The sequence below is a fragment of the Carassius auratus genome, chromosome 6 (assembly GCF_003368295.1).
Source record: "Carassius auratus strain Wakin chromosome 6, ASM336829v1, whole genome shotgun sequence".
NCBI classification, from domain to species: domain Eukaryota; kingdom Metazoa; phylum Chordata; class Actinopteri; order Cypriniformes; family Cyprinidae; genus Carassius; species Carassius auratus.
This window is the reverse complement of record NC_039248.1, coordinates 12,828,159-12,855,997: the sequence shown is the minus strand read 5'-3', so window position 1 is coordinate 12,855,997 and position 27,839 is coordinate 12,828,159. Positions and strand designations below refer to the sequence as shown.

At 36.8% G+C, this 27,839-nt stretch overlaps 1 protein-coding gene across 2 annotated transcripts in view; it reads left to right on the top strand.

The window, feature by feature from the left end:
- The window catches only part of grm4 (glutamate receptor, metabotropic 4), a 144,213-nt gene that overhangs the window by 97,739 nt on the left and 18,635 nt on the right, over window positions 1–27,839 (top strand). For both annotated transcript variants that reach the window (XM_026262405.1, XM_026262400.1), the window contains exons 4-9: window positions 1,714–1,849; window positions 3,171–3,325; window positions 4,300–4,440; window positions 17,584–17,784; window positions 23,425–23,561; window positions 24,318–25,253. In XM_026262405.1, coding sequence (XP_026118190.1) covers window positions 1,714–1,849; window positions 3,171–3,325; window positions 4,300–4,440; window positions 17,584–17,784; window positions 23,425–23,561; window positions 24,318–25,253 — 1,706 coding nt within the window. The remainder of the gene's footprint in view (window positions 1–1,713; window positions 1,850–3,170; window positions 3,326–4,299; window positions 4,441–17,583; window positions 17,785–23,424; window positions 23,562–24,317; window positions 25,254–27,839) is intronic.

Here is a 27,839-nt window from a genome sequence, read left to right as displayed (position 1 = left end):
GCAACCAGTGGTTCGAGCTTGGGACAGGATGATCAGTGGCAAATGGGTTCAGGAAACCTGTTTGGAAACAATAATTATTTTTGCAATTGTCTGTCTTTATTTTTGGAGTTCTGTTTGCTAGCAATTTAACGAACTATTTACATGTTTTAACTACTTTAAAATACTTTCTGTCAAATATATTAAGACAGAAAATAGTTTAATACACACCCAGCCAAGTCACTGTGACTTTGTCAGCTTCATAGCTGTCTCATTCAGTGACAGGTGGAGTTCTTACCTTAAGGCCTTCAGTCATTCAAAATATCTCCTGACTCAAAGTAGCATATGCACTCAGCAGAGGGCTGCAAGTGACTGCAAGACTCCCGCCGTTAAGAAGCCTCTCCATATGGCATCTTTGAGGGTTCTCTTTTCTGTCTAATTAACGCCTTTGATGCAAATCAGTGTTCCTCTCTCAGCGAGGACAGGTCAAACGCTTTGAAAAGGCCCTCTCCTTGGAACGGCAACCATCGGTTTGTGTGGAAGTTTACAAGGGCTCGGTGTTTTCTCTGAAAGGATGCGAGAAGTTTAATGAGCCTATTATTATGCGTTTTTTTTTTTTTTTTTTGCTGTTAATCTGCATACGACTATTTGCTGATATGACAGGAGGTTAATTCAAGGCATCTGTGAAAGGAAGATAGATATGTGACGGTTGGATATTGGGAAGATGAGACTTTCTACAACAAAAGATTACAACAAAAGAGTTAGGGCATTTGTTAAACATACAGTAACGTACATGATAACAAAATATAACAAAACAAAACTGATAATGAGAACTGATGCAATTTAAGAACCCAGCAGAGCAAAACTTTAACACATTGGGGTTCCAAAGCTAAAGTTAAGTTTCTCTGTAACATCCAGATTTTTCTACCATTAAAATGTTATATTCGTTTTATTTTTGCTCTTTTGCTATTCAGGATTGTTGAAGGTATTTGTGCCAATGGGATTTTGGTAAAAGAAACCAATAATTTGGTCAGAATTCAGATACCTGAGGCAAGTTTATCAGTTTTATGCATTCTCATTGTACTTTACTCTTTGAGCTTTGTGTTACATTACACATTGTTAAAATATTACATCTATCATTTTGTATATATAAAATCAGATATATGTTACTTAGTATAATGAACTCATTGATTAAGTGACTGAATGGTGCAATAAATTCTGTATCTTCTATTTCTCAGCTCCCCAAGACCAGCAGGTCTTGGCCTTGGTCTTAGGGGGTCTGGTATTGATCTCAGTCGGCTGTGCAGAGAAAATGATAAGGATAAAGCAAGCCACTTGACTTCAGTGTAGTGTAAAAACATTGTGGTGCATTTAAAACATTGTTCTGTTCAAGTGCACTGTAAAAAGTGTTTTGTCAAGTAACCGAAAAATGTGGCAACTGGATTTATTTAAGTCAAAAATATGATTTCATATATCTGAATGAACCTGACTACATTAGGTCACACTAACAAAAGTCATTTTTAACGGCCAGATGAGGTAGAAATAGCTCCTTGCGATAACAGTTGTCTATTTTTACAGCATATATTTGAGCTGCCAAACATAGCAACATCTGCCTCTACCAGTGCATGAGTGAGTTTAGACAGAACTACTCATAAGAAGTTGTTCAGCTGGGAATTTTTCGGCGTGTGATTCCATATTTTGCAGTAATGCCACTTTTTCTTTTTTTTCCCCCCACAGGAAGTGTGTGTATCTCACAGTCGGTGAAAATCCCCCGTGAGCCGAAACCAGGGGAGTTTGATAAGATAATTCAGAGACTGGGAGAAAATCCGAATGCGAAGGTTGTTATTATATTTGCAAACGAGGACGATATAAGGTGAGTAGCTTTTGTTAGTTTTAAATTAACATCTATCTTGACAAATTATATAGTCTTTATGTTATTTTATTGTAGCTACGTGAAGCAGTTCAACTTATTTCTGCTGTTAATTCAATCCATTGTGCAGGGTTACAAAGTTAATAAAACAAATACCAAAATGGGTATTGCTTTCTAAAATAACATCTAAGATACACTTTGCAGAGAGGCGAACAACTCATTTACCTGACCTCTATTATAACACATTTAATTTGCCTTATGGGAACGTCTGAACGCTCCAGTACTGAGCACCTGGAGTACCTAATCAAAACTATTAGATCCTCATGAAAATTGACAAAAAGCCTTCACTTAAATGTGCTATTAGACATCCACTGAATAATAATCATTTTAATTTGAAGGAATAATTATGGTCAAACTTTTTCCATTTGTTGCTTGCTTAAGCATTCAGGATGACTGTTTAATCGTGCTTCTCTAATTATTGTTTGTCAGCCATTGTCCTTGAGTTCATAATGGCTTGTTTATCCATGTTCACATCGATGCACCTGTAATTCAGAAAGTATGCTTTTCTAATTAAAAAAATACAATCACTTGATTTTTTTTCTTGATAACTTGAATATGAATCCAAAATTGTTCCCTATTATACATATTCTTGAATTTATTGTGGATGCAAGTAATAACTTGTTTTAAGTTTCTTTTTCAGCTGATGTCACCTTGACCATGTAGACTGCTGATTAATATTAACCAATAGAGAAATAGCTATTTGCATTTTTGTAGTTAATGCTTTATTTTGCAAGTAAAATGAGTTGTGAATGCTGTTTCATGTTTAATGTAGGTAAATAAATTGCAGTGAGGGCGTAGCTGGCATGTGGGTGAATTGTTATGCAGTTATTAAAAATATTGATAAGTTACTGGCATATAAGCCCAGATAATGAATTCCACGGCTTACGGAAAGACACTGCGAGTGAAGGCGCTCTAAGTCGGTTCCTGTTTAAAAGACAGCAAATGATTTTGTGCGTGCTGCTTGAAACATACTTTATTGAGCCATTATTATCTTGGGCAAATGCTTTTGCTGTCAGTAGTGCATGACTAATTTTGACATCAATTGCTACCGTGCCAGATGGAGAATGCTTAGAAAAGTCAGCAGTGAGCAGTGTCGATACTGACCTTTCAATAACATATTGATTTGCAGTTAATGTAAATGGAGAATCACCAAAGTACCACAGAATGCAGACAATAATTGCAAATATGTAATTAGAGTTGATGTTAGTCCTGAGCAAAGCCTATATTCAATATTTTATGGAAACTGTCACTCATCTTTTAACAGGCGGCTACTGCAGGCGGCAAAAAAAGCCAATAAGACGGGTCACTTCCTGTGGGTGGGGTCAGATAGCTGGGGCTCGAAGATATCGCCGGTGCTTCACCAGGAGGAAATGGCCGAGGGAGCTGTTACCATCCTACCCAAACGACAGAACATCAGAGGCAAGTGACAGATTAAATCCTGCGCTTATCAGTGGCTGCTCTCATCCATTAGAGACCAGGTCTGAACCGGAGTGTGTGCTTAATGTTTTCTGACAACACTTTAGCTACTGGTGATGCACTTAATTAGTGTAAGTTATGGTGCATGCATAGCGTTAAAAGAACAGTTCACTTAAAAAAAAAAATGCATTCGATTTTTTTTCTTTCGAACACAACATGCTTAAGATAATTTAAAGTCTTCTTTTTAAGTTCTTAAGAATGCACAGAATGCTGTCGTTATATTATAAATATTATAAATACATACAGTACATTACACATTATTATTATTATTATTATTATTATTATTATTTATTATTGCTAATACAAAGATACGTTTTTTAATTCAAACTGCATATTTGACAAAACATTCAATATTTTGTTGTAAATGAATTGATATTTAATATTTTGTTAAATCTGTTGTTAAATACAGCATATAATAATAAAATAAAATAATAATTTAAAACATACATAATATTTATTATTATAATTATTACAACTAATACTCTTAGAATTACACACAATAGTAATTTCATTCTTTCCAGTTAATATAAATGTCAATTTATTGTCTTTAGTTATATGTGTGTTCTATTTGTAATTTTTTTTTTTTTTCAATTAAATGTTTTTGGTCCTTTTTGAAGCTTGACTGCTCCAAAACTATAAACTGTAACTAGGAATAGTTCTTCAAAAATTCTCCTTTTGTGTTCCACAGGAAAATGCCAACTAGTTTGAACTGACACAGAGATGAGCAAATGATGACAAATTATTCATTTTTTGTGTGAACTAGTCATAGCAAAAATAGAACATTCTTGGTGAGACGAAAATGATGTTAGATGCAAATGTTCCGTCAAATCATGTTGCTCTCTGAAGTTCATTGGCTTAGAGCTTTGACTCTGACAAAGCGCATTAAAGTGACACAGATCTCATCGATCTACCCTCAGGCTTTGATCGCTACTTCACCAGCCGCACACTCGAGAACAACCGGAGGAATATCTGGTTTGCGGAGTTCTGGGAGAACAATTTCAACTGCAAGCTCAGCCGCCATGCCTTGAAGAAGGGATCCGGCGTTAAGAAATGCACAAGTAAGAATCTTTCTCTCTCCCTATGGCAACACTCCATTTCCAGAGCACCATAAAAGAAAGAAAGTGAGCAAAGGAGAAAACCAAATCTACCGTAAAAGACTTGGCAACTTGGCTGTTCCCAGATCGCCTGAAATGGGCTTTTGTTTACACCAGAGTCTGATTAGTCATACCACAGCAAAGCTGTTCTATGTCTGATAATTTCTGATGCACAGCAGCAGCATCCCTGCACTAAGCACACATAACCAATACAATCCAGCCAATTGGATAAGAGATGATGATTTTAATTAATTCAAGACTTGTCTCGGGGGAAGAGCCCCCCGTGGTGGCCCCATCAGCTATGAGTCCAGCCCTGGTCACAGCCCGTCCGTTTGGCCGTGGAGAAAGGTTGACTCTTAGCAACACATTTCAGGTTTTGTCCCATCAGTGCGGCTTGTGATCTTATGAGGAGAGGTTTCTGCCAAGGGTTGCTACGGTAGCGCGTCTAATTCTCAGCATGTAGCCTACGAAGCATTACAGCGTTTACTGCACTGCACCAGTAAGCAGGGCAGGATATTAACCTCTCAGTTCGGTATCGGTGCGGTGACCCCCTACAGACGGCGTAAGTCAGATTATGTGCGACTGTGGCAAAGGGGCTCACTGTAACGTCTGCAGCGCGCTAAATGTCACCGTGCATAATCCCTGTCAGTGTGCTCACTTGTAATGGCTGGCCTTTAGTGAGCTGCAAGAAGTATCTGGCCTGAAACAAAATCCATCGCTCCTCCACAACATAATAAATCACTTTTTCTTTATGCTAATTGCTGCGCCCACGAGAAAATTCATCATTGTTACCTCACATTCTTGAATAGCCATTGGTGATTAAATGCGGTGCTTCTATTCACTTGATTAAAAAAAATATGGTAGGCTGTTTTTGCGTGCGTGAATGAGATGCAAAACATGCCACTCAGGACAGCTTTTACTTTCTTTTATGGTAGTTTTGCAGTCAAATATATTTCCCACACGCTTTTGCTACACCCAAGGGCTCACATCTGAAATTTTGGCAGCTTAATTTATCTTTTAAAAATGTCAACAAATGAAAAGTTAAGGTACAACAGAACATTGCATTTCATTATTTATTTATTTATTTATTTATTTATTTTTGTCAAATGAAGGTGCTGCAAAGCAGATTTAGTATATTGTCCAATTTAATACATGAAAGAAAAATTATAATAACAATCATAGTAATTATTATTATTATTATTATTATTATTATTATTATTATTATTATTATGCATTTAATCATAATTAGTTAATATAATAACAGAATATGTCTTTTTCCAGTGTATTATTATTATTAATTGTAATACTGTAATACATATTGAATAAATAAATATTTTTTATGTTGTTTACCTTTGAAGTTTATACTGTATATATATATATATATATATATATATATATATATATATATATATATATATATATATATATATATATATATATATATATATATATATATATAAATAATATGTAATAGGCAGAAAAATTTACAGTGCAATAATTGCATAAATACAGAAATATTGTATGTTTTTGTAAGTAAATATGCATTATGTAAATGACAAACAAACACTCATAAGAACCAGTGAGATACAGTAAATACAAACAAAGGATGATTTATAATTAAACAATAAAACAATATTAATTTGTTAATTTTAGTGACAATAAATGAAGAACTCTCTACATATGCCTATTACTGTATCTAAGCAGAGGCTACAATTTATAAACTATGAATTAACTACAGACTAAAAGTTTGAAAATGATTTAAAAGTCCTATATGGCTGTATAATTATAAAGTATAATTTTTATTGCGGTTATTATAATTCTAACAAAGAATTCGTCATTGTTACCCAAAATGAAGTGCTTCTATCCGCTTGATATTAAAAGATATATATATGGTAACACTTTAATATAGGGTCCAACTCACACCAATAACTAATTGCTTATTAGCATGTCTATTATTAACATATTGGCTGTTTATTAGTGTTTATAAAGTACATATAACGCATGACATCCCTAATCCTACCCAATAGCCTAAACTTAACAACTACCTTATAAACTATTAATAAGCAGCAAATAAGGAGTTAGTTGAGGCAAAAGTCATAGTCAATGGTTAGTTAATAGTGAGAATTGGACCCTAAAATAAAGTGTGACCATATATATATATATATATATATTGCAGGCAGGGTGTTTTTGTGTGCATGCATGAGATGTTCAACTCAGCACAGCCTTTTTTCTCTTTTATGGTAGTTTTGTGATCAAATGTATTTCTAGCATGCTCTTGCTATACCCAAGGGCTCACATCTCAAAACAGGAGATGTGATAGTGTATGCGCGCAGAACTGCACATGTGCTGACATCAGGCTTGATTATTCGTGTAAAGAACAATTCGGCATTTGCCATGCACATTGTAGCAGATTTATAATGCCACATGGGAAATGAAAATGGTTTTAGACTGTTTACACAGCTTTATTAGTTCATGAAAACGACCACACATTGAAATACAATGCAGCCTTAACTGGGTCGCATCCTCTAACAGCTATGTCTCAAAGGGAGGATGTAATATTTGTCTGAAAGCACTGATTCAGAACCGAAGGCCACTATGACTGTGGCTTGCTAAACCTTTATCATTTGCTGTGGGACCTAGAGTTAGCATAGTGACAGTCTCCCAGGTTTGGGTGTTTTCGATGCTGTAATAACTGCTGACCGAGATTAACAGTCAAGATCTGCATGTATTTTCCATTAAGGTTTAGCTTGCATGGTTGAATTTTTATGATTTGTTTTGTAGTCTCCAAGGGAGCATGGCATAATTATTCGCACACAATGATACTGTGTAGTGGAAATCTCCTAGTATGCCACATGTGCTGTCCAAAGAAGACCTGTGCTTTCTGAGAACATTTTGAGTCTGTTTTGCCCATTGTCACTGGCACAGTGAGGAGTTGTTGCTTTTTTCGTCATCTAGACAGACTACAGTGTAAATATAGCCTCAGAGGGACAATGCTAATGCATGAGTCAACAGGCACCCACAGATTTGCCTAAATTCCAGCTGACATTTTCGATAATGACTAATGTGATGGAGGATCTGTGAAACATATTTGGGGTATGAATCAAAGCTTGATTCTGTGACATTGCTGCCTTTCATCCCTTTCAATAGCTGTGAGCTGGGTTTTACATACAATATGCAGGGTATTATTTGCAGTATTTCAATCCAGTGGCCTGGATTTCAGAAAAAGCCCCTTCTCTGCTATTGATTCATTTATTGATTGATTGATTCATTCATTCATTCTTGCATTCATGCATTCATGCAAATGTGTATATATAAATGAATTAACAGAGATGGGGCTTTTTCCTGAAATGCAGCCATGGTATTTGACTGCAAATAATACCTTGCATATTGTGTTTGTGTCTGTGTGTGCATATAGACCTTAATTATTAACATTATAAACATATAACATATATTAATGACATTATTAACATATAACATATATAGCATTTTCTTTTTAGAATTGTTGTTTAGAAAGGAGCTAATATTGTGAAATATTACCACATTTTAAAATATACATTTTCTATTCTTCTATATTTTAAAATGTCTTTTATTCCTGTGATGACAAAACTACATGTTCAGCTGTCATTATTTGAGTCTTAATTCTGACATGACCCTTCAGAATTCATTCTATCATTCATTTTTTTAACTGTACGTTTCTGCATATTATTGCGGCACTTAAATTCACTAAAATTATTATTTTTGCTGTTTAAATTTTTTTGTTTATTTAGAAAATGTAATATTGTGTCAGCCATTTAAAAGTTATAGCATGAATATACTTTTTTCATGCTATAACTTATAAATTAATATTAATATTTACACACACACACACACATTTTTGAATTGGTGCATCTACAGCTGTAATATTTGTGTATATTTATATTAAATCCATTCTATCTTACTTGCAGCAGAGATGCAGCTTCAGTTTTACCTAGCTGAGCACTCGCTCACAGATCATTTCTAGCGGTTTGAAGTTTGATTGGGACATTGATTGGGACGTGCCTGAAAGTGGTGTTGACCAAATGAGTTGTTTACTCTGTAATTAGTTAAACCTGTTCCATCAGTTTGAGCCGTTGATGTGTATTTGTGCACTGATGGTGTAATCATCCAATCACAGTAACGTTTGGCAGTATTTTGCTGTTCCCTCCTCTCATTGGCGTCACGCTCTAGGAGCTCAGCGAGAGCACATCGAGCTCAAGGGAGGTCCCCCGCTGAAGCTTAATCCGCCGATGTCACTGTTGGAGAGTCCTACTTTAGAAAAACCATTGATATAGAAGTCATCTGATGTCATATTTTTCATTTAAATTGTGTTCTTTCTTTGCAGAAAGGTCAACAGTTAAAGCAAAACACGTCAGTGCACGTATATTTTTAACCTTAAGGCTTATTAGCCTGAATCTCACCTTTATTGGCATGCTGTGTTCAATGGACCTCATTCATGAAACACATGAAGGACAAATTTCTGTGTAAATCATTTGGAAAACCATTGCTACATAAGTTGTTTAGTTCATGCTTCATGTTTTATTGTGTGCATTTGGCCCTAGTCATGAAATGGCCTTGTTGAAATTGCTTTAAAAGCTAAAAATACATCTCAGTAATGAGCTGTTGATGAACAACATTCAGTTGGTCACACTTATGCATTACTGAAAGGTACTGCTAAAATCGACACTTGTTTTTTTTTTTTTTTTTTTTTTTACCATTAGTCCATCTTGATGGCTGTTATAGTAAAATACAGTTAAAGCTTTTAAAAGAGTTCCACATGTAATGCTCATTTTCATATTCAAAGAAATTAGCATTTACATTTAAATCTTCCAGTGGACACGCCCTTTTCAACAGAGCATCCCAATCAGAGGCTAAATTCTAGGTAAAAAAAAAACAACCAAACAAACTACTATTTGTATTTAAATGATGACCGTTTTTATTGAAAAATCAGAAAAATCAAATCAGCATATTCGAGTGATTTCTAAAGTATCGTTAAATACTAGAGTTATGATGGACTCCTTTTAGGGCTGATCCGATCACGATCGGCCGATCGTTAATGCGCATCTCATCAGTAAAGCCGGTTCTCTAATCAGCGGTAAATTCCATCAGGTGCGTGATTTCACATAGAGCAGCTGTTACTACACAGAGCCGTTGTTAACTGAGAAGATGCGCAAATCCACGTTTATTTTCAGCATTTATTGGCGCATCTTCTCAAAATCATAAAAAAATCGTACCACCCCCAAACTTTTCACTGGTTTTGTGTGTTAGATTTAGTCCAAAAAAACGTCAGTGCATCATGTTGAATTTAATTCAAATTATGCATCGGATAGCAAGTTAATGAGTACAGAAATGTATAGCATTGCTGGTTTATCAGAGAGAATGCAATGCTTAAATATAAAGACTGTGTTGACCCCCACGCTTATCGAAGATCCAGCAGCCAGAGATAGCAGAGAGCGGTACATCAATGCTGCGATTTTCCAGCCCTCACAAAAGCCCTCTGGTTACTGTCGGATTAAAAGGCTGGATATCTCAGCGTTCAGCTCTCTCTGCCTCTCCTCCTCTCTACCTCCTTCCTATTCTCTATCTCTCGCTCTCTGTCTTTCTCTGTTTGTAGCACTCAGCTCTTCTTTTATCAGGGTTGAACATACAGGAAATTCTCCATGCAGAGAGCAGCTTGTGATTATGGATTGCACATGTTGAGATGGATCTTTGTGATATCAGAAGATGTGAGGGCAAAGTTTAGCTTGTTGACATGGGTTTGCTGTAGCTTCTTGATTTTACTGCTCTCTTGAGTAAGGGGACATGCAATGCTTTGGAGTACCGTTTTCTCAATGGTTTTGGTAGGTTGTGACCCAAAATAGCTACATATGCGTGTATCGATAGGATCGGAAAAATAAATAGGCTTCGCAACTTATAAAATAAACAATGCACTTTTGAGGACTGTTTAGTTGTACAGTTTTGATACTCATCTTTGATTCTGGAGCATAACTGGTTGAAAACCACTAATATAGTTTGCTTGCTACTCAGCGACTTAATCAAATTGAATAGCACAAGTCTTATTCTTGCCAATTTTTTGAGTGCAGTACGCATCAAGATGCTCAATGAAATATCAATGTACACATTGTCTGATACTGAGTAGCATCAGATTGACTGATGCTGGTGAATATATAGTAGCCCAGATATTGATTGTACACAAAATGCCTCATTTAACTAGTTTCAAAAGGAATAAATGTTAGGGGAAATGTATTATCCCTTTGATGCTCGCAAAATTGTTTAATTTGATACATGATCTTTCCATTTACCAAATTTAAATGACCAGAAAAAGCAGCACCAGTACCATCAATTAAAGCTAATTGCTGGTTTAACCTAGAATTTTCAATCTGACTTATTTCTGCAGAATATATGGTGTAGTTGCCCAAATGTTGCCCTCAAAAGTGCCCTTTGAAGTATTTATTATAAATAATAAACTTTTATAAGTTATAATAAAAAAGTTGCAGGAAATGGTTAGAGAGTTGGATTTAGAATCCAAAAGGTTGTAACTTCGAGTCTTGGGCTGGCAGGAATTGTGGGTGGGGGAGTGGATGTACAGTGCTCTCTCCACTTTCAAGACCATGACTGAGGTGCCCTTAAGCCAGGCACCGAACCCCCAACTGCTCCCAGGTGCCGCAGCATAAATGGCAGGCCACTGCTCTGGGTGTGTGTTCATGGTGTGTGTTCAATTCTGTGTGTTTTGGATGGGTTAAATGCACCGCACACATTCCGTGTATGGGCCACCATACTTGGCTGTATGTCACGTCACTTTTTATTTAAACTCGTGCACCACATTAATTTATTGCTATGTATGTCTCCTGTTACAAAGTAATGAATGATTCAAAACTCAGCTTCTGATTTAATTCAACACATTTAGAGCAAAACCTCATGCTTATGTATGTATTAAAGAAAATGCTCAAATCAGATGCAGTCATCTTCCAGGAGTGATAAAATGTAATTAATTATACGTAACTAATTGAAAAGGCATTAAAATATAAGCTCTAAAACGGAAAGGTTGGGAATAGGTGAACTGCTTTTAGATTTTTTCCTTGACATTCTAAGGGGAGTGTATTTTTAACGAAAGCGTGGATTTCTTGGCTCATGAAAATTCCACTTGGGCTTGTTCTAAGTTGCAGAAATTGCATTCACCATTCAAAAAAAAATTATAATTTTGAAATAAACATCAATGTCTAATGCACACTTAGCTTTAATTGAGTTGTTAGTTTGGCAGTCGAATGGACCATTGGTCTGTGGAAACATCTTTTGTCAGCTGTCTGGATCAGTCTGATCATTGGTATTCATGGATGGAGGTGTGATGATGCTGTAAAGATGCACTCAGATGTGTTGTATTGTGCAGAGCTGTGCCACTTAATGCTGACAATGATCCCTTTGATGGCCGCCTGTGGCCTTCCCAAAACTATGAAAAATAATGTTGCAGTTCCACATTTGTTAAAGAAAATGGTAAGCAAGTTCTTTCAGTGATCTGCTTCACTGCACTTGCAATACAAGAATAACTTCTCTTCATCAGTATATTTTCACTATTTTCACTATTATCTAAACAATATTAAAACTGTAATTTAAATGCGTTGTTACTTAAATCACCTGTCTGGATGCATATGGAAATTATATGCAGATGAGGCTGTGCATAATAAGCTGTTCAAGCTTGTATGCACAGTGTTCTGCTAATTTGAATTAGCATGTCTAAGAGTATGTGAGAATGGTTTTATAAATCTAGAAAAGTATGTGTATATGCAAATTGCCATTATAACATCTCCTGTCCTGTATAAGTAGCACAAAAACCCAGCACGGAAACTCTCACTTGAATCTCGTGCAGTTAACTACTATACTTTGATAAATAACTTTAAAATAATAAGCATAAATGCAGTATATTTTACTAGAAAATACTATTTCAGTCTTTTTATTTCAAAATCCTGTTTAATTCGGTGTTCCTTTACATTTCTTTAATTATTTGTGAAATTTACTTGCAATTTCTGAGTGAAAATTGTTTCAGTGTAGTGAAGAATAGCATTTTAAAATGTACTGTACTTTTTTTTCCACACCACATGTAATCTATAGTGTTGGCAGGAAGCAAATGGAAGAAAAGGACAGTCACATCACAAACATTTGCACAGTAATTGCTTTTGAGCTAAGCAATATACAGCAAAGCAAACTCTCCATGTACCCCTTCCACAACCTCAACACAAGCTCTACTCATTGTTTGCCTCTCTTCAACATAGACTCATTGGGGGTTGTAAGGCAATATCCTCTGTGAAAACTGCATTGGAGTGGGTGTTTTTTGTGAGAAGTGGTATATAAATTTGCATTTAACATTTAATTATTCAGCAGAGACAACTTAAAAGTAAGAAATTAATGAATTTAGATTCAACTGATAATGTATTCAGGTTATGGATATAACGATAGTGTGCAGAGTGTCTTTTTAGTGTATTTTTAATTGTTCACAGTTTTTAGATTATATAGTACAAGGTGAATTATTTACATTTTTATTTTCATTGTACTGGAGCCAAAGCAAATTATAAAAAAAATTCGAAAATTATTTCATTTTGGAAATGTTTATATTTTATATATAAAAATAAATCTCATGCAATATATATGTATATGGAAAATTACAATATATTACAACTTACTGGAGGTTCCTTAAAAGGTCATCCTAATCAAGGACCTTGACATAAAAGAGTTTGAGGATACTCTTGTATATGTTTTAGTAGATTGCATGCAGTTAAGTTAAGCTGAGACAAATATTTTTAACCATACTTTTTAAGCTTTAAACAAATAAATGGCTCCCATAAATGGGGTATTTAAAAAACAATGATGACACAAGACATCCTTGTTTTTATTCAAAAAGTGTTGAAAGATGGGGACAATTCATGGGATTTGGATTGCCAAGCTTTAACAGGAAAACTTGAGGTGCTTTGGTTCCCTACAAAACCTCCCTGAGGCTTGTGTTGCTCAGAGAGGAGTGGGAGAGTAGACGTCTTATGTCTTGAATGTTTTGCATCGGAGCGTAGATGAAAAAGCAGGACTCGTCTTTCATCCAGAAGGGATGTCTGATAAATGCAGAGGTGATGCAGATTCCATCTGCTATCAGCATCCCTAAACTGGAACTTTGTTGCATATGGATTAAAGAGGGGGTTTGTAAACAAAGGAATGTTGATTTGATCCCGAAGAACACACTTAAGTCATCAACACTGTAGACGACGCTTTGTATAAATGCCACAGTTTGACTTACAAACTAATTTAAATAGATTGTTAAATACAGTCGTTTATTTTGTTATTTAACATATATATAATACCATTTAACATTTAGATTGTCTGCACCTAAGACGAAACGCCTGAAGCTTCGCAATAAATAATACCTGCATTATTTCTGAAAGGCCAGAAATAATTACCCTTCTTCTTTGATTGCTGGAGGGATTTTGAGGTCCGAGATCCAAAACTAATGTATGCAACATCTAAAGCAGTCATTCTGTCCTTTGAATCAATTATAGCAGATATCTCTATGCTGAATATTTTAATTCATTCGCCGGAAGTTAATGGATTGCTTTTATACAGTAAGTGCATTCAGAGACTGGCACTCCTTGAGTAGCATGCACAGCCTGGCCATTTCTATAGACCCACTCACACTTTGTCAATCAAAAGCACTTTGTATAAAGTTTTTATTTATTTATTTTTAACCATTGTTGAGGTTAAGGGTACAGCAGAGTTTCCACAAAACCCTTTGAGCAGAGAATCACCTATCCGAAACCACAAACAAGAGACTTAAGTGAGACAAAAGGCTCTGGAGATTTTTCTGTCAAATGGGGAGAGTCAGAGCCATTATTCCCAGTGAGAGCATCGCCCTCGGAGCAGGACAGCTAGTGTCTTTAAAGCATCGTGTGGTACTGCAGGTTACGTACGTGCTACTCTGTCATGGTCCCCTTCTCTGCCACCTTTCAGCCTCCGACAAACTCTCTGAGATGCCTCCCTTAATTGGAAAGGATTCCTTAAAAGGTGCAGGGCCCGGCGGTATAGAGAACGTGGATGTGTTTAGAATGTAGGCTGAGGAGCTGGTGCTTGTAACGATGTCAGATCTGTAGGATTTTTTGTGTGCAGGCCAGTTGATTTTTTTTTTTATGTTGATGTTTTTTTTTTTGTTTTATTTGTAATTCATGTTTTCATGCAGTGCAGAATAATTAAATAGAATTTAATAAACTTTATACTATATGTAAATATAGTAAATATTTGGTGAGAAAATGCTTAGTTCCATTTATACAGAATCAAAACATAATTTATCAATTTGCAATTGCAAATTAAATGCATTCATGTCCTGCATTAAACAGTGTGTTAATACATCTAAATGTCACTTCAGATGGAGCTTCTGTGTTTCCTCTGCTTTGAAAATATGAATTTAGTTTATACCGATTTCATTTGCTTGGTAACAGCCCAAGGGCCAGTTTTACTAACAGCTTGCACCAGCGCAAACCATCTTTTGCCATTAAAATTGTACTGTCAGGTTTTCCTAAAGGCACTCAGTGATGAATTAGCGCTGAAAAGGTGTGAACACAGTTATTTTCGCACTTGACCTGATTGAATATGCATTTGTAGGAGTTTCCCTTACAGATGGAAAATTTATGGGAGGAGAGTATTCAAATGAATCACTCAACACTTTTTACTAACATTTGCGTTTGTCAGATAACTGGCATTTGCGCCAGAAAAAAAGTGCCCCAAAAAAGTGTCTTAAACTTTTGCGCTTGAAATAACTGCAATTATTGTAGTTAGGAGAAAGCACCACAGAGAACAGAGAGTGCATGGTACAGTTACATTTATTCATTTAGCTAACACTTTTATCCAAAGCGACTTACAATTGCTATATATGTCAGAGGTCACAAGCCTCTGGATTAACTAGGGGTTAATTGTCTTTCTCAGGGACACATTGGTGTCTCACAGTGGATTCGAACCCGGGTCTCTCACACCAACGATATGTGTCTTATCCACTGCGCCAACACCACCCCAAGGGAGCGATTTTTCCCACACCTATTTATTTATTTTAAATGTTTATTTATTATCCGAACATATCGTTTGCCAAATGTTATTTTTTATTTTAATTCAGGAAATAAAAGATGACTTGGAACCCTCAACTTGGAGTCACGCAATACCAGGTCTATCTAAGCTTCTAGCAAACATACATTTTTTCTCCTCCATTTCTTTTCAGTGTATTGTTGCTTCTTTATTTCCTTATTCTTTATTTGCAACAATGCAAATCTGCACTGGGCTTGGTATATTGCGTTGGTCAATTTGTAAACTAGATGTTGTGCCTGTGTTCTTTAATTTGCACATTGTTAGTAAATCACGCACAGACATATATTATGCACACACACCACATAAAAATATATAAATAATTTAATTATTATGTCAATATTTGGAGAGAAATTGCACCATATGAAGATAAAGTCACAGAATACAAACAGCATGTATGTGTGTGTTCATCTGCCAGTGAGAGTGCTAATGTGTTTGTGTATGCAGAGCATTAAGAAGTGTGTGGGCTGACTATCCTCTCCCAGCAGAGATTCTCAATGTTTTGTTTTTTTCAGGCAGACCCATGTCGGAACTCGAACAGTCACATCCCCCACCCCCAACACCTGTAGTTATGCTTATGGTGAACCCTTACACAAGCATAACCTGTCATTTTAATTTAGGGTTTGGGCAAAGGGACTGTTGAGGATGTTAAATTGCCGTTGGCTTTCTGTTTAAGGCAAAGCTGAAGTCCTGGTGATTAGAAACCCTAGAAGAATAGGACAGCAGCTTTTCAAAATAAAAATGCACTGGCTTTGTTTAGATAAGAAAAGGTTTGACAATGGATGGGTATGGATGGGTTTGTCTTGGGCAAAACAGAAAGGAGTATTGAGCAAAAGAGGAAACCAGCCTTTTGAAATTTCAAGCAATTGTACAATACTGCACTAAGCAACATTAACCTGAAAGCCATTCTATTGTAAAGAGTAATGGTTGCTCTTTCAGTTTTTGCAGTTGGTTGATACACTGTAAATGTTCTGTAAATGCTGGCAGTAACCCAAAATGACAATGGCTCTGGCTTTATTCTGAAGAGTGTACCCTGCAATCTGCCAACCTGACATCTGACAGCTATCTCCATGGTTTGTTCTGGCAGGGTCATAATTGAAACGGCTCCTTTGCAATTAAGACCTTACAAAAAAAAAAAAAAAAAAAAAAAAAAAACACAAGCTGAGCAACTCCAGCTCTAATGAATATACAGCTGTCTGGCATGATTATATGAGCGCTGAGAGATAATTAATCTTGCTTGCTGTCTCCCTGTCTATTATTCCACCCTCGTGTGTTACCAGACCTCTTTCATTTATCTGTGGCATGAAGAGCAAGATAAGGGACTTGGATTACTGAACATGTGAGATGACAACTCGTGGCATATTGTAGATATTTGATTACCCCCCCCCACCACCACCATATTTAAATACAGTCTTTTTAGAGTGTAACATGTAACTAGTAACAACTGTTCCTCCATGTCCTGCTGATTCTGCAGTTTTCCAGCATATTTTGCATATTTGAGTGACTGTATGATTTTGTGATCCATCTTTTCACATTGAAGACAACTGAGGGGCTCAAACACAACTATTAAAAAAGGTTCAAACATTCACTTTTGCTCCAGAAAGAAGCACGATGCAGTAAGATCCAGGTGGTGAAAACTTTTTTAATCTAAAGGTAAAATGTACTTAATTTAACTTCCGGGAAACATTGCAAGTTCTTGTTGATTCCGAAGGGCAGTACTAAAAGAAGAGAGAAAAAAAAGGAAATAAAAAATATTTCTACAACATAAGAAAAATTTGACATCTTCATCCTGTTCAAGTTAACCAATCCTGATTCATTTTATTTAATTTTAGATGGAAAAAGACACACGTGAAGAACGTTTTAATACAATGTATTATTTTATGTTTTATATCTTTTATCTTTTACTCCTGGTGTGAGTGTGACAGTTCCGTTAAAATCTAAATGACACTTCACTCAGTGTTGATGCAGACTTTCTTTTTCATCTATTAGATCAAGAGAGGATCGGAAAAGACTCGTCCTACGAGCAAGAAGGAAAGGTGATGTTCGTGATTGATGCAGTGTACGCGATGGCGCACGCCCTCCACAACATGCACAAAGACCTCTGCCCTGGCAAGGTGGGACTCTGTTCCAGAATGGACCCAGTTGATGGAACCCTCCTGCTAAAGTACATCCGCAATGTCAAGATAGCAGGTACGCGGTTTACCTTCTGCATTACTGCTCTTCTGTTTGTCTTTTGACAGACCTACTAGCACAGAGCAAACATCTGTTTATGGGTGCTTAAGAAAAGGGAGTTTTGCATAATTAGCCCTCTGACTGTGAATTTAAGTTTCTTTATTACAGCATAACAATTTTAAAACGGCTCTCTCACAGGATACGTTTTTTGAAAGTTATTCAAAATCCTTTTACTAAAGCCCCACCCTGGCCATAAATTTTCAACAAATGGTTTTACAAAGATTAGCTGCTGGAATGGATTAGAGTTGTGAGAAACAACAGAAGCCCTGAGGAGTGACAGACTGCTCCCCAGAAAAGTATTTTGATATGTGCTTTAGCGTAACCAAGCCAAGGTTCCTCCTGAGCCATGTATGTGTTAATTAAAGCAGTTTGCAGTGGGCTCACAACACCCTTTGGACATGTTCTTCCTGGGCTATCAATGGCAGTATGACTAATTAATTTACTAAGTATTCACATTTACTCTGAGGACCATGGTGATGTGGCCTACTGTTCTGAAGTGTAACCGGCTAATAGAATATGACTTTCAGGGTCATAAACTTTTTTTTTCCCCCCAACTGGGTCAACTGTTATGCAAATCGATCTGTCACATGGTTGTATGACCAAGTGCCCTTCAATCATTAGTGCATTTGATTGAATGATTCTCTGTTGAGCTTTACTGTGTCAGTAGTGTCTGCTTTGGAATAGTCCAGGATGCTTTTTTGGGGGGGTTGGGGTTGGGGGTGCATATCTAATTGAATTAATGAAGTGCCTGACAATTACTGCGGGAGTTGAATGCTAGTTCAGAACATAAACACTTGATCGAGGAGTCCTTCAGGAAGCAGCAACTGTTTTTTTTTAAAACAAGTAGGTTTGTTGCATTAAATGAATTTAATTTGTACAGTATATACAGTGGGGAGAAATAGCCACAGTCAAAATCTTTCACTTTGCATTTTTGCATTTCTTTTTTCCTAACAAATCATATTATCAACATAGCAATATGAGTTGAAAGCTTCAGCAAGACATACATAAATTTCAGAATCGTAGCATTAGATTTTAGCAGGTTTATGATCCTTCTAACAGCCTGATGATCACGTTCTTCAGTATGAACATCTGAGGAGTGGTTCACATGCTCAGTTTCATATTAGATTATATTTCTTGTTAATCCTTTTTACATTAATAAAAAACCTACCACTAATCCTCTGATTTCTTCATGTCAAGTCAAGTTGAGCTTTATTGTTGAGCTTACTTGACTTGAACTCTTGCATCATTACATACTGGCCGACCTATTACCCTATTTACAGCAAAACAACAGCTTTTGTATTACTCAGTGTCATCTTATTCTATTATGCTGATAAGTATAATTGTTTTCAGAATGCAGTCAGTTTGCAACACTTCTCCTTGCCACTTCAGAAGTGGCCATGGCAGACGTTTGCAGCAGATGAGCTGAGATCCAGTGTCTGGCAGCGATGTACTGCTATATAACCATAAGCCTGATAAAAAAAAAAGACTTGTTTTGCAAGATTTGAGACCTGCTGTCTAGTAACCATTGCACGTTTTCAGGGCTCCTATTCACACTTAACCCCATCCTCCCCTTTCCATGTGACTTTGAGTGAGGTTAGTTATTTTAGAGGCTTGAATAGCCTGATTGAACGAGGCGGCCCATCACTTTTCTGTTTGTGTAGCCATCACTCTTGTCCAGAGTGGTTCTTCTTTGTAAGTTTACTGAGTGTGAGGCCTTTAAACTGCTGGCTTTGCTTCCAAACCGTGGTGGACAAAGTACACAAATCAAGTACTTGAGTTAAAGTACAAATCCGTATAATACAGTATTACTCCAGTAAAAGTACTCAGTTTTCAATTTTACTGGAGTGAGAGTACAATAGAACTAGATTTTTTATGTTCTTAAGTAAAAAGTACCGATAGATGAATGTTTATTTTGCAGTTTTATATAGGTTACTTATATCATTTAATTTTATGTTAGCATATATTTGTTATAATCCTACTGCTCAAAATACCTGGGATTTTCCCAAAGTAAACAATAAGGAAATAATGAATATAATAAGGAAAATATAATTAGATTTTCATAATGATTTTTTTCTTCTCAAACCACGTCTGTGGTGTAAAAACACCTCATGTCAAATGCCCCCAGAGGGCATCACGTCCCACTTTGATTAATGTATTAACCATTTTCTGAAGATCACATCCTTTCTTTTTCCCTCAGATTTAATCTATCTAGGTGGTTGAATAAAAATATTTGGCTTTTATTTTTATAAAATTACCTCAACTTAGCACAATTTAACTAGACAGTTAGCATCAGCTAAAATTATTGACTTTTCAGCATGCTTATGAATAAACATTTATATTTGTCTACGCCGCTAGTTGATCCAGATACATAGTAACTTATGCTATGTGTGCTGACAAACAATATAAAAACAGATAGGGCTAAATGCATAGCACTTCAGTAAACCAGCTAATGTTACAGCATCGGGGAAGATGAATGTGCATAATATTATTTAATCTGTGTCATTTTAATGTTTTTTTACCTAAAACATAGAGACTCTGCTGTTAATGTGTCTGCATTCGAGTATTTTAGTGGGCTTAAACAAATCACCCTTTACAGCAGATTTAGTTTACAAACAACTGACAGTTTTGACCTAAATATGATTTTAAGTCACAATAATTAATCCCAAAATTCAACATTAGTTACTTACTTTTAACAGCATCAGATGCGCGTGCACTCACACTGATTCTTACTTGTGAATTCAGTTCACTGGAGACTCGCACTAAACTGATCATTTGAATCAGTGAGTTGGTTGACTTGAGAACATCTGCAATCGGCTCAAAAGTAAAACTACTTCATTACTGTGCACCACTAGTCCCAAACTTCTTCAAATTGAAGGCTTCTTCCACATTGTCTTTTTAACAACATATATCACTACCAAAATGGGCCTTAAAGGAACACTCTACTATTTTTTTTTTTAAATAGGCACATTGTCCAACTGCTCTAGAGTTAAACAGTTGAGTTTTACTGTTTTCAAATCCATTCAGCCGATCTCTGTGTCTGGCAGTAGCACTTTAGCTTTAGCTTAGCATAAATCATTGAATCTGATTAGACCGTTAGCATCTCGCTCAAAAATGACCAAAGAGTTTAGATATTTTTCCTCAATATATTCTGTACCACTGGTGCAGCGGGCGCAATGATAGTAAGCAGCGCCTAAAATAGGCTACCGTTGGAAGTTAGCTGGGGACTATTTTCAGGCACTGAGTAATATCATTGTGGCTGCTTTACCCATGGTACAGCAGCAGACTTAATTGATTATTATGCTGGGATGAGCGTATAGTTCCTAGCTACATCGGCATTGAAAATCTGAACTTTTTATTTTCTGTCGGTTTTAATACACAATGTAACTACAGAAGAGTCAAGTTTTAAATAGAAAACTCATTTTTGAGCAAGATGCTAATGGTCTAATCCGATTCAATGATCAAAAATAGTGTAGTGTTCCTTTAAAGTCCTGCTGGTGATAAAGCACAGAATGCTTTCATTTTCAGTTTCATTAAAGGAATAGTTCATCCAAAAATTTAAATCATATCATTAATCACTCACCTTCATATCATTCCTGCAAGACCTTTGTCAATCTTCAGAAAATAATTTTACAAGATAATCCTTTTTGTGCGCAAAAAATAACTAAAATAACAACTTTTATTTAACAATTCTTCTCCCCTGCGTCACCCTAGAGTGGCATTTTGGAGAGTATCATTACGCATCTATCTATATGTCTATCTGTCGGTCGGTCTGTCTGTCTGTCTGTCTGTCTGTCTGTCTGTCTGTCGGTCTGTCTGTCGGTCTGTCTGTCTGTCTGTCTGTCTGTCTGTCGTCTGTCGGTCTGTCGGTCTGTCGGTCTGTCTGTCTGTGTCTGTGGCTATCTATATCTGTTTGTCTGTATAATTATCATTCTATATATCCTTCTGTTTATCATTCTATTGTTCTATGGTTCTATCAGTATGATTTTCAGCAGTCTTTAAGACAAAGACTCATTGTGATGCTGGCAGTGACCATGTGTCTTCTCTGCTGAATATTATGGTTGGAGAAGAATCTCTTGGCTGAGTGGAAAGCTCTGTCTCTGGAGGTGGAAGTCTACCTGTGTTTCTCCCTGATCCCATTGTTTGAAGTGCTGCACAATGTCTCATCAAGTGAACCTCAGAAGAAAACTCTCAACCCTTTGATGCCGTGGAGCACACTCACGGCTCTAATAAGGATATATGTCTGGGGACAGTTCACTGTTTAGTGGCATCTTCCTGGTAGAGTTAGAACCCCATACTGAATAACAAACAAAGAATTCATATCACTGGTACTGTGAGTTTGGCTCTGTCTATATCATGTTTAGTAACTATATTTTGCAGTGTGGTTGCTAAAGTGGGTTGAATCACAAGATTTTAACCCACAAGATTTGAGGTATCACTCATATGCATAGTACAGATGTGTGGGACAAGTTATGCACTGGCATTTAGTACATAGGCTCAAGTTTGAGCACTGCTGATGATAAATTAATATGGTAAGGTCATACGCCTGAATGAGTCAGTAACTGAGTGCTTACTTTGGGAATCTCAATCGTATGCACCCTCTTGTTTTGATGAATATTTTGTCCTTATGAAATTCTCATAATCCTTTACATCTGTCTGCTTTATATAGGGAACTGCACAGCCACCAAGCATGGCTGTAAAAAATCTTAATTCCCTAATCCAGAGCGGTTGACTCATCAGAGTTTGAAATAAGCCTCTCGCAGCTTCCAAGCCTGCACAAAGAAGAATGGATATTCATCACCAGAAATCCACCATTGCTGATAATCACCCTTAGATTTCAGTGAGAATTGTGCCTCAAAATAGTTATAACGCAAACACGAGTAGTGAAAACACAATTTCTTATGCTATTGTTCGGCAGACTCGGCTGCACAGGGTCCAGGGAATTAAGTTGGACACGGTCAGGTGCTTGGAATACAGATAGCTTAACCGAAACTTTAAAGCCTGAGACAGCAGGGTTTTCCACAGAATAAGGCACCTAATCTAAAATGCATCATGGGATGCAGCACCATTGTTATCCTGTCCTCCTCGCCTGCCTCCTTCCATAAGCTATTGCTCTCGCAAAATAGAAATTGCACTCAACGTGCTTGAGGTTAGATATCTGCAAAGGGAATTTCGACTTGTTTAAATGGAGCTAAATGAATGTGCCCATGCATTTTATACTAAGCAGTGGTAATGCAGGTTTTTTTTTTTCAGTTTCAGGTTTAAATGAGGTCCTTTTTGCTCCTTTAGGTACAATGCTTATTGTTATATTACAGATAAGTGGTTTTGAAACACACATTGTTATTTACTATAGCTTAGATATAGTATTAAGTAACCTCCAAAGCAATATATTTAACAAAAGTGCTATTAAACTGACTGCTAGCACATTTAGTCCAGCTTAACATATTGCAGTTTCCAGCTCACCATCAATCTCAGGTGAATTTCGTTCACAGATTTTGGACGCTGACCTGGATATGTCTGTACATGAGCAGTTACTCATTACTGTGAAGCTATATGGTGCAACACTTTTTGCATCCTTTAATCAGATTTCTCTGCTCACAGGCATTGCCGGCAGTCCGGTGCAGTTCAATGAGAACGGAGATGCCCCAGGCCGTTACGATATCTACCAGTACCAGATAAAGAACAAAACAGCTGAATACAAAACCATCGGCCACTGGACTGACCAACTTTACCTAAATGTAAGTATATATAAAATTCTTGTCTTGTGTTTCACCCTTATACCATTACAAACTGTAATTTTGTTATTGTTTTTGTCCAACACAAATGTAGGCTTTTTAAAATAATATATATCAGTTATTGCCATACGACAAGATTGATTATAGATTTCAAACTGTAAAAAAGGCAAAAAAAAAAAAAAAATGTTTGTGAATTTTAAGTCATTGAATTGCTTTGTGTGACACACCAAAATTAATATTTTTATAATCTGAAGGAAGTGTCGAGAATAAAAAAAATGTCATGTCATGTTGTACAGTAACACTTCTTAGTATTAGTATTATTTGTATAATAAAGACTTACAGTATGATCTTTTCCTTAAACATATGGCTGTAAAATTATAGCACATAAATCGAATATACTTTTTTGGGGAGTTTTACAGCTTCTAATCACTGTTTTTTTTTTCATTTTATAATGAGCTGCACAATAATCTCTGAAAAGCATTCTGCAGAAAAACAAACAGGATATGGGTTTGGAGTGAAGTGAGAGTAAGCAAACACTAACACGGTTTCACATTTTGGTGAACTTGACGCACACGTCGCTTTTGAAAAGGGTTTGAAGCATAGCCTTAAGGAACACTGCTGAAAATGGCTCCTTTGAGATCCCCAAGAATTCATTTAATGAGTCAACGGCTGAGGAAATGAAACATTCATTTGAGATGTTAAACATTGTTTCGTCTTTAGCCGTGATAAATGGTAAATACTTTTTTTTTTGCAATTCAGATGCGGGCGATGCAGTGGCCAGGTGGAGTGAAGCAGGTGCCGGCTTCCATCTGCAGTCAGCCCTGCGATCCTGGGTGGCGTAAAAAGATTGTTAAGGGCATGTCCTGCTGCTGGCACTGCGATCGCTGCGATGGTTACCAGTATCAGCACGACCTCTACACCTGCAAGATGTGCCGCTTTGATTTAAGACCTAACAAGAATCACACAGCCTGCCAGCCCATTCCGATTGTGAAGCTGGAGTGGAGCTCACCCTGGGCAGTCATTCCGGTCCTGATTGCTATTCTCGGCATCATAGCCACTCTTTTTGTTGTGGTCACCTTCATTCGCTACAATGACACGCCGATTGTTAAGGCATCCGGACGGGAGCTTAGCTATGTCCTGCTTACGGGAATCTTTCTGTGTTACGCCACCACCTTCCTGATGATCTCGACCCCAGATGTAGGGATCTGTTCGCTCAGGCGAATTTTCCTGGGGCTCGGAATGAGCATCAGCTATGCGGCGCTGCTCACCAAAACCAATCGGATTTATCGGATTTTTGAGCAGGGAAAAATGACTGTGAGCGCGCCACGCTTTATCAGTCCGGCTTCGCAGTTGGTAATCACCTTCAGCTTGATTTCCGTTCAGCTCCTAGGGGTGTGCATCTGGTTCGCAATGGACCCTTCCCAAGCTCTCATTGACTACGAGGACCAGCGCACGGCAGATCCCGAGATGGCGCGCGGAGTCCTAAAGTGCGACATATCAGACTTGTCGCTCATCTGCCTCCTGGGATACAGCATGTTGCTGATGGTGACGTGCACGGTGTACGCCATCAAGACGCGAGGGGTGCCCGAGACCTTCAACGAGGCCAAGCCCATCGGCTTCACCATGTACACCACCTGCATCATCTGGCTCGCTTTCATCCCCATTTTCTTCGGGACGTCGCAGTCGACGGAAAAGGTAAGAGCAGATGAGTGAGCGCAATTCCTCAAGACCTTGGCAAATCAAACGTTTTAAAGTAATGACAGCATTTACCGCCCCAGCTTCCTTCAAAACATGCCATTCAGTGCAGTCCATTTTCAGCGAAAAAACAGACCAGCGGGAACAAATTGACTTTGTTCATTTGGGCCTCACATCAAGCAGAGCGGTAAAACAGACAGTTCATTTCAAAGAGAAATCGAGAATCATGAGCTTTGGCGCTACAGTGCAGAACTCACGTGGTTTCCTTCGAATATTGAAAAGGACATGTGCAGTTGGGAAAAACAAAGGCTCTCTCTTTTGCCCGTCAAGCACTGCTCTCTCAAAGATAAAAGAGACTTTGAAAATAGCAAGGAGATTGAGTGTCAGCTTTTTGTAGATGATGTAATCAATTGACAAGTACTGACTGACTTAGAATTCGGAACAAAAAGGCTCTTCATTTTGAGGCCGAATTATATATTCAGCTACACGGGCATTGGCTGCATTACTCATTTCAGTTAGAAAACCTGGGACCTTCTGTTTGTGAAGCTTAAGATAAGGGCTTTCTCGTTTTTCAATCTGAGTTTTATTTAATTAGTGTATCCCTTAGCAAAACCTTGAACAAGCAATTTCAGCTATTTGAGTATTATTATAATTGTTGTTAGGGAGCCATTACTGCTTCAAACTCAGTTTCCCACTGTGCCTTTTTAACCATCGTTTGAATGACTCGTTCAGATATAGAATTGTATGAACTGACTTAGGTAATTGCATTTTGCCTATGACCTGCCTATACCGATCCCAAAGAAACAAATAACTATATTTCTGCTGATCAGAGAAAATCATAATGACGGAAACTGTAACTCTGTATCACATGCTCTTTCATAATCTCTTCTCTTTTTTCCCAATGTTTCCCAGGCATCTGATTCTTTAATCTACACCATATAAGGTTTTAGTGTGAATTTACAGTATTCCTGGAAACTAGCTGACGTACTTTCACAGTCATTTTTACAGTAATTCTTCAGTGCAATTTTCTGTGGAAGTCTTTTAGCAATTAGCGGTGATCGTTTGAGTGATCGGACTGCAGTCGGTCTCATTTTTATCTTGGAATTTATGCTTTTCACAATTGGATAGTTACAGGACATGATGAGTAAAAAAAATCATGAAGGAATGAAGTTATGAAATTAAAAATGTGTCAGGTTCCTTTGAGCACTTGAATGAATGGCTTCGTAAAAACTGAGCACTAATTTTATGTCAAAAGATATCAATTCAGTGAGCTATTAAACATTTTAATCGTGATGTTATGGTCTACATTTTAGTCTTTACTTTACTTAGCAAGTGAGAAAATACTCTATTACAGACCTGATCTAGAGGCTATTGCAGTATTGCAGTAAATTAAATGGTGACAGTTTTTATTTCGTTTTTGTTGTAGTAGAACAACAACAGTGCAATATTGTTTAAATGCAAAGCAATATGCTTTTTTAAATAGATTTTTTTTATATAAAGTAATGTAATTACCAAAGAAAATGACAGTATGCTTTGCTTTCAAAGTAAAACTATCAGTCTTGTAAAAGGCTTGTAATTTTTGACAATAGTATGCACTCAAGTTCAATCAGTCCTCTTATGGTGTAATCAGGGCTTGAAATTAATTCTGCTCTGTACATCACAGGAGTGAAACAGTTTGTTTTGCGCAGAAAATAAAGCATGCATCCTATGACAAAATCCCACCACTGTGTGTGCAACAAACAGTGTTTTCAGAGGGGAATTAACATATCAAAACAAGAGCACCTCACAATCATCCGAAGCTGGCAAGCACAATAAAGCCCGGCGAGTCAGAGATGACATGTCTTTTTAGAGCAATTAAATGCCTCACTTCCTCCTGGCCTGTGATTTACCTTATCTCTCTGCCTGTGCACTTGTCACACGATTTCTGCCAGACGCCTCATCAGCATGCCGGCTCCATCAGTTGTTTGTCATCTTATGTCAAAGTGAATAATGAATGTCTTTGGAGGCTTTCTGGAACATTTAAATGTGGGCAGCTGGTTTGGTCCCTTCTGAATTTGATCAGCCTGTCAAATGATTAATCGGAGGGTCATCTTATTGTGGTTTAACCAAAAGATTCTTAAATGAGCTAGTCTGGCAGGAAGGCCTCATTGTGGTCTAAGGACTTTAGCATGCTGCCTTCCTGGATTTCAGACGGATCCAGATGGATTTTTGATTGCTTTGTTGGGTAATTTTCAATGTATGTAAAAAATCTGACTATTGATAAAAACCTGTCTGTCTTAAAAAAGAAGCATGGTCATTTTTCTGCATCTTAAAAATGAAAATGTGAATTATAATAAATAAAAAGAAACAATTGAATGCAATGCAATTAAGTAGCTTTTCCCATCCTTAATATATTACTTGCTGGGAAATTATGCCAATATATATATATATATATATATATATATATATATATATATATAAATTCATCTTGAAAATCCTGTCATTACAAATTTTTCCATGTTTTTCTCTCTCTTTGTTTTAGTGTTTACATTTACATTTTCAGTTTAAATGGTTAATCAAAAATCATGTGTAATAAATTGAAATTAT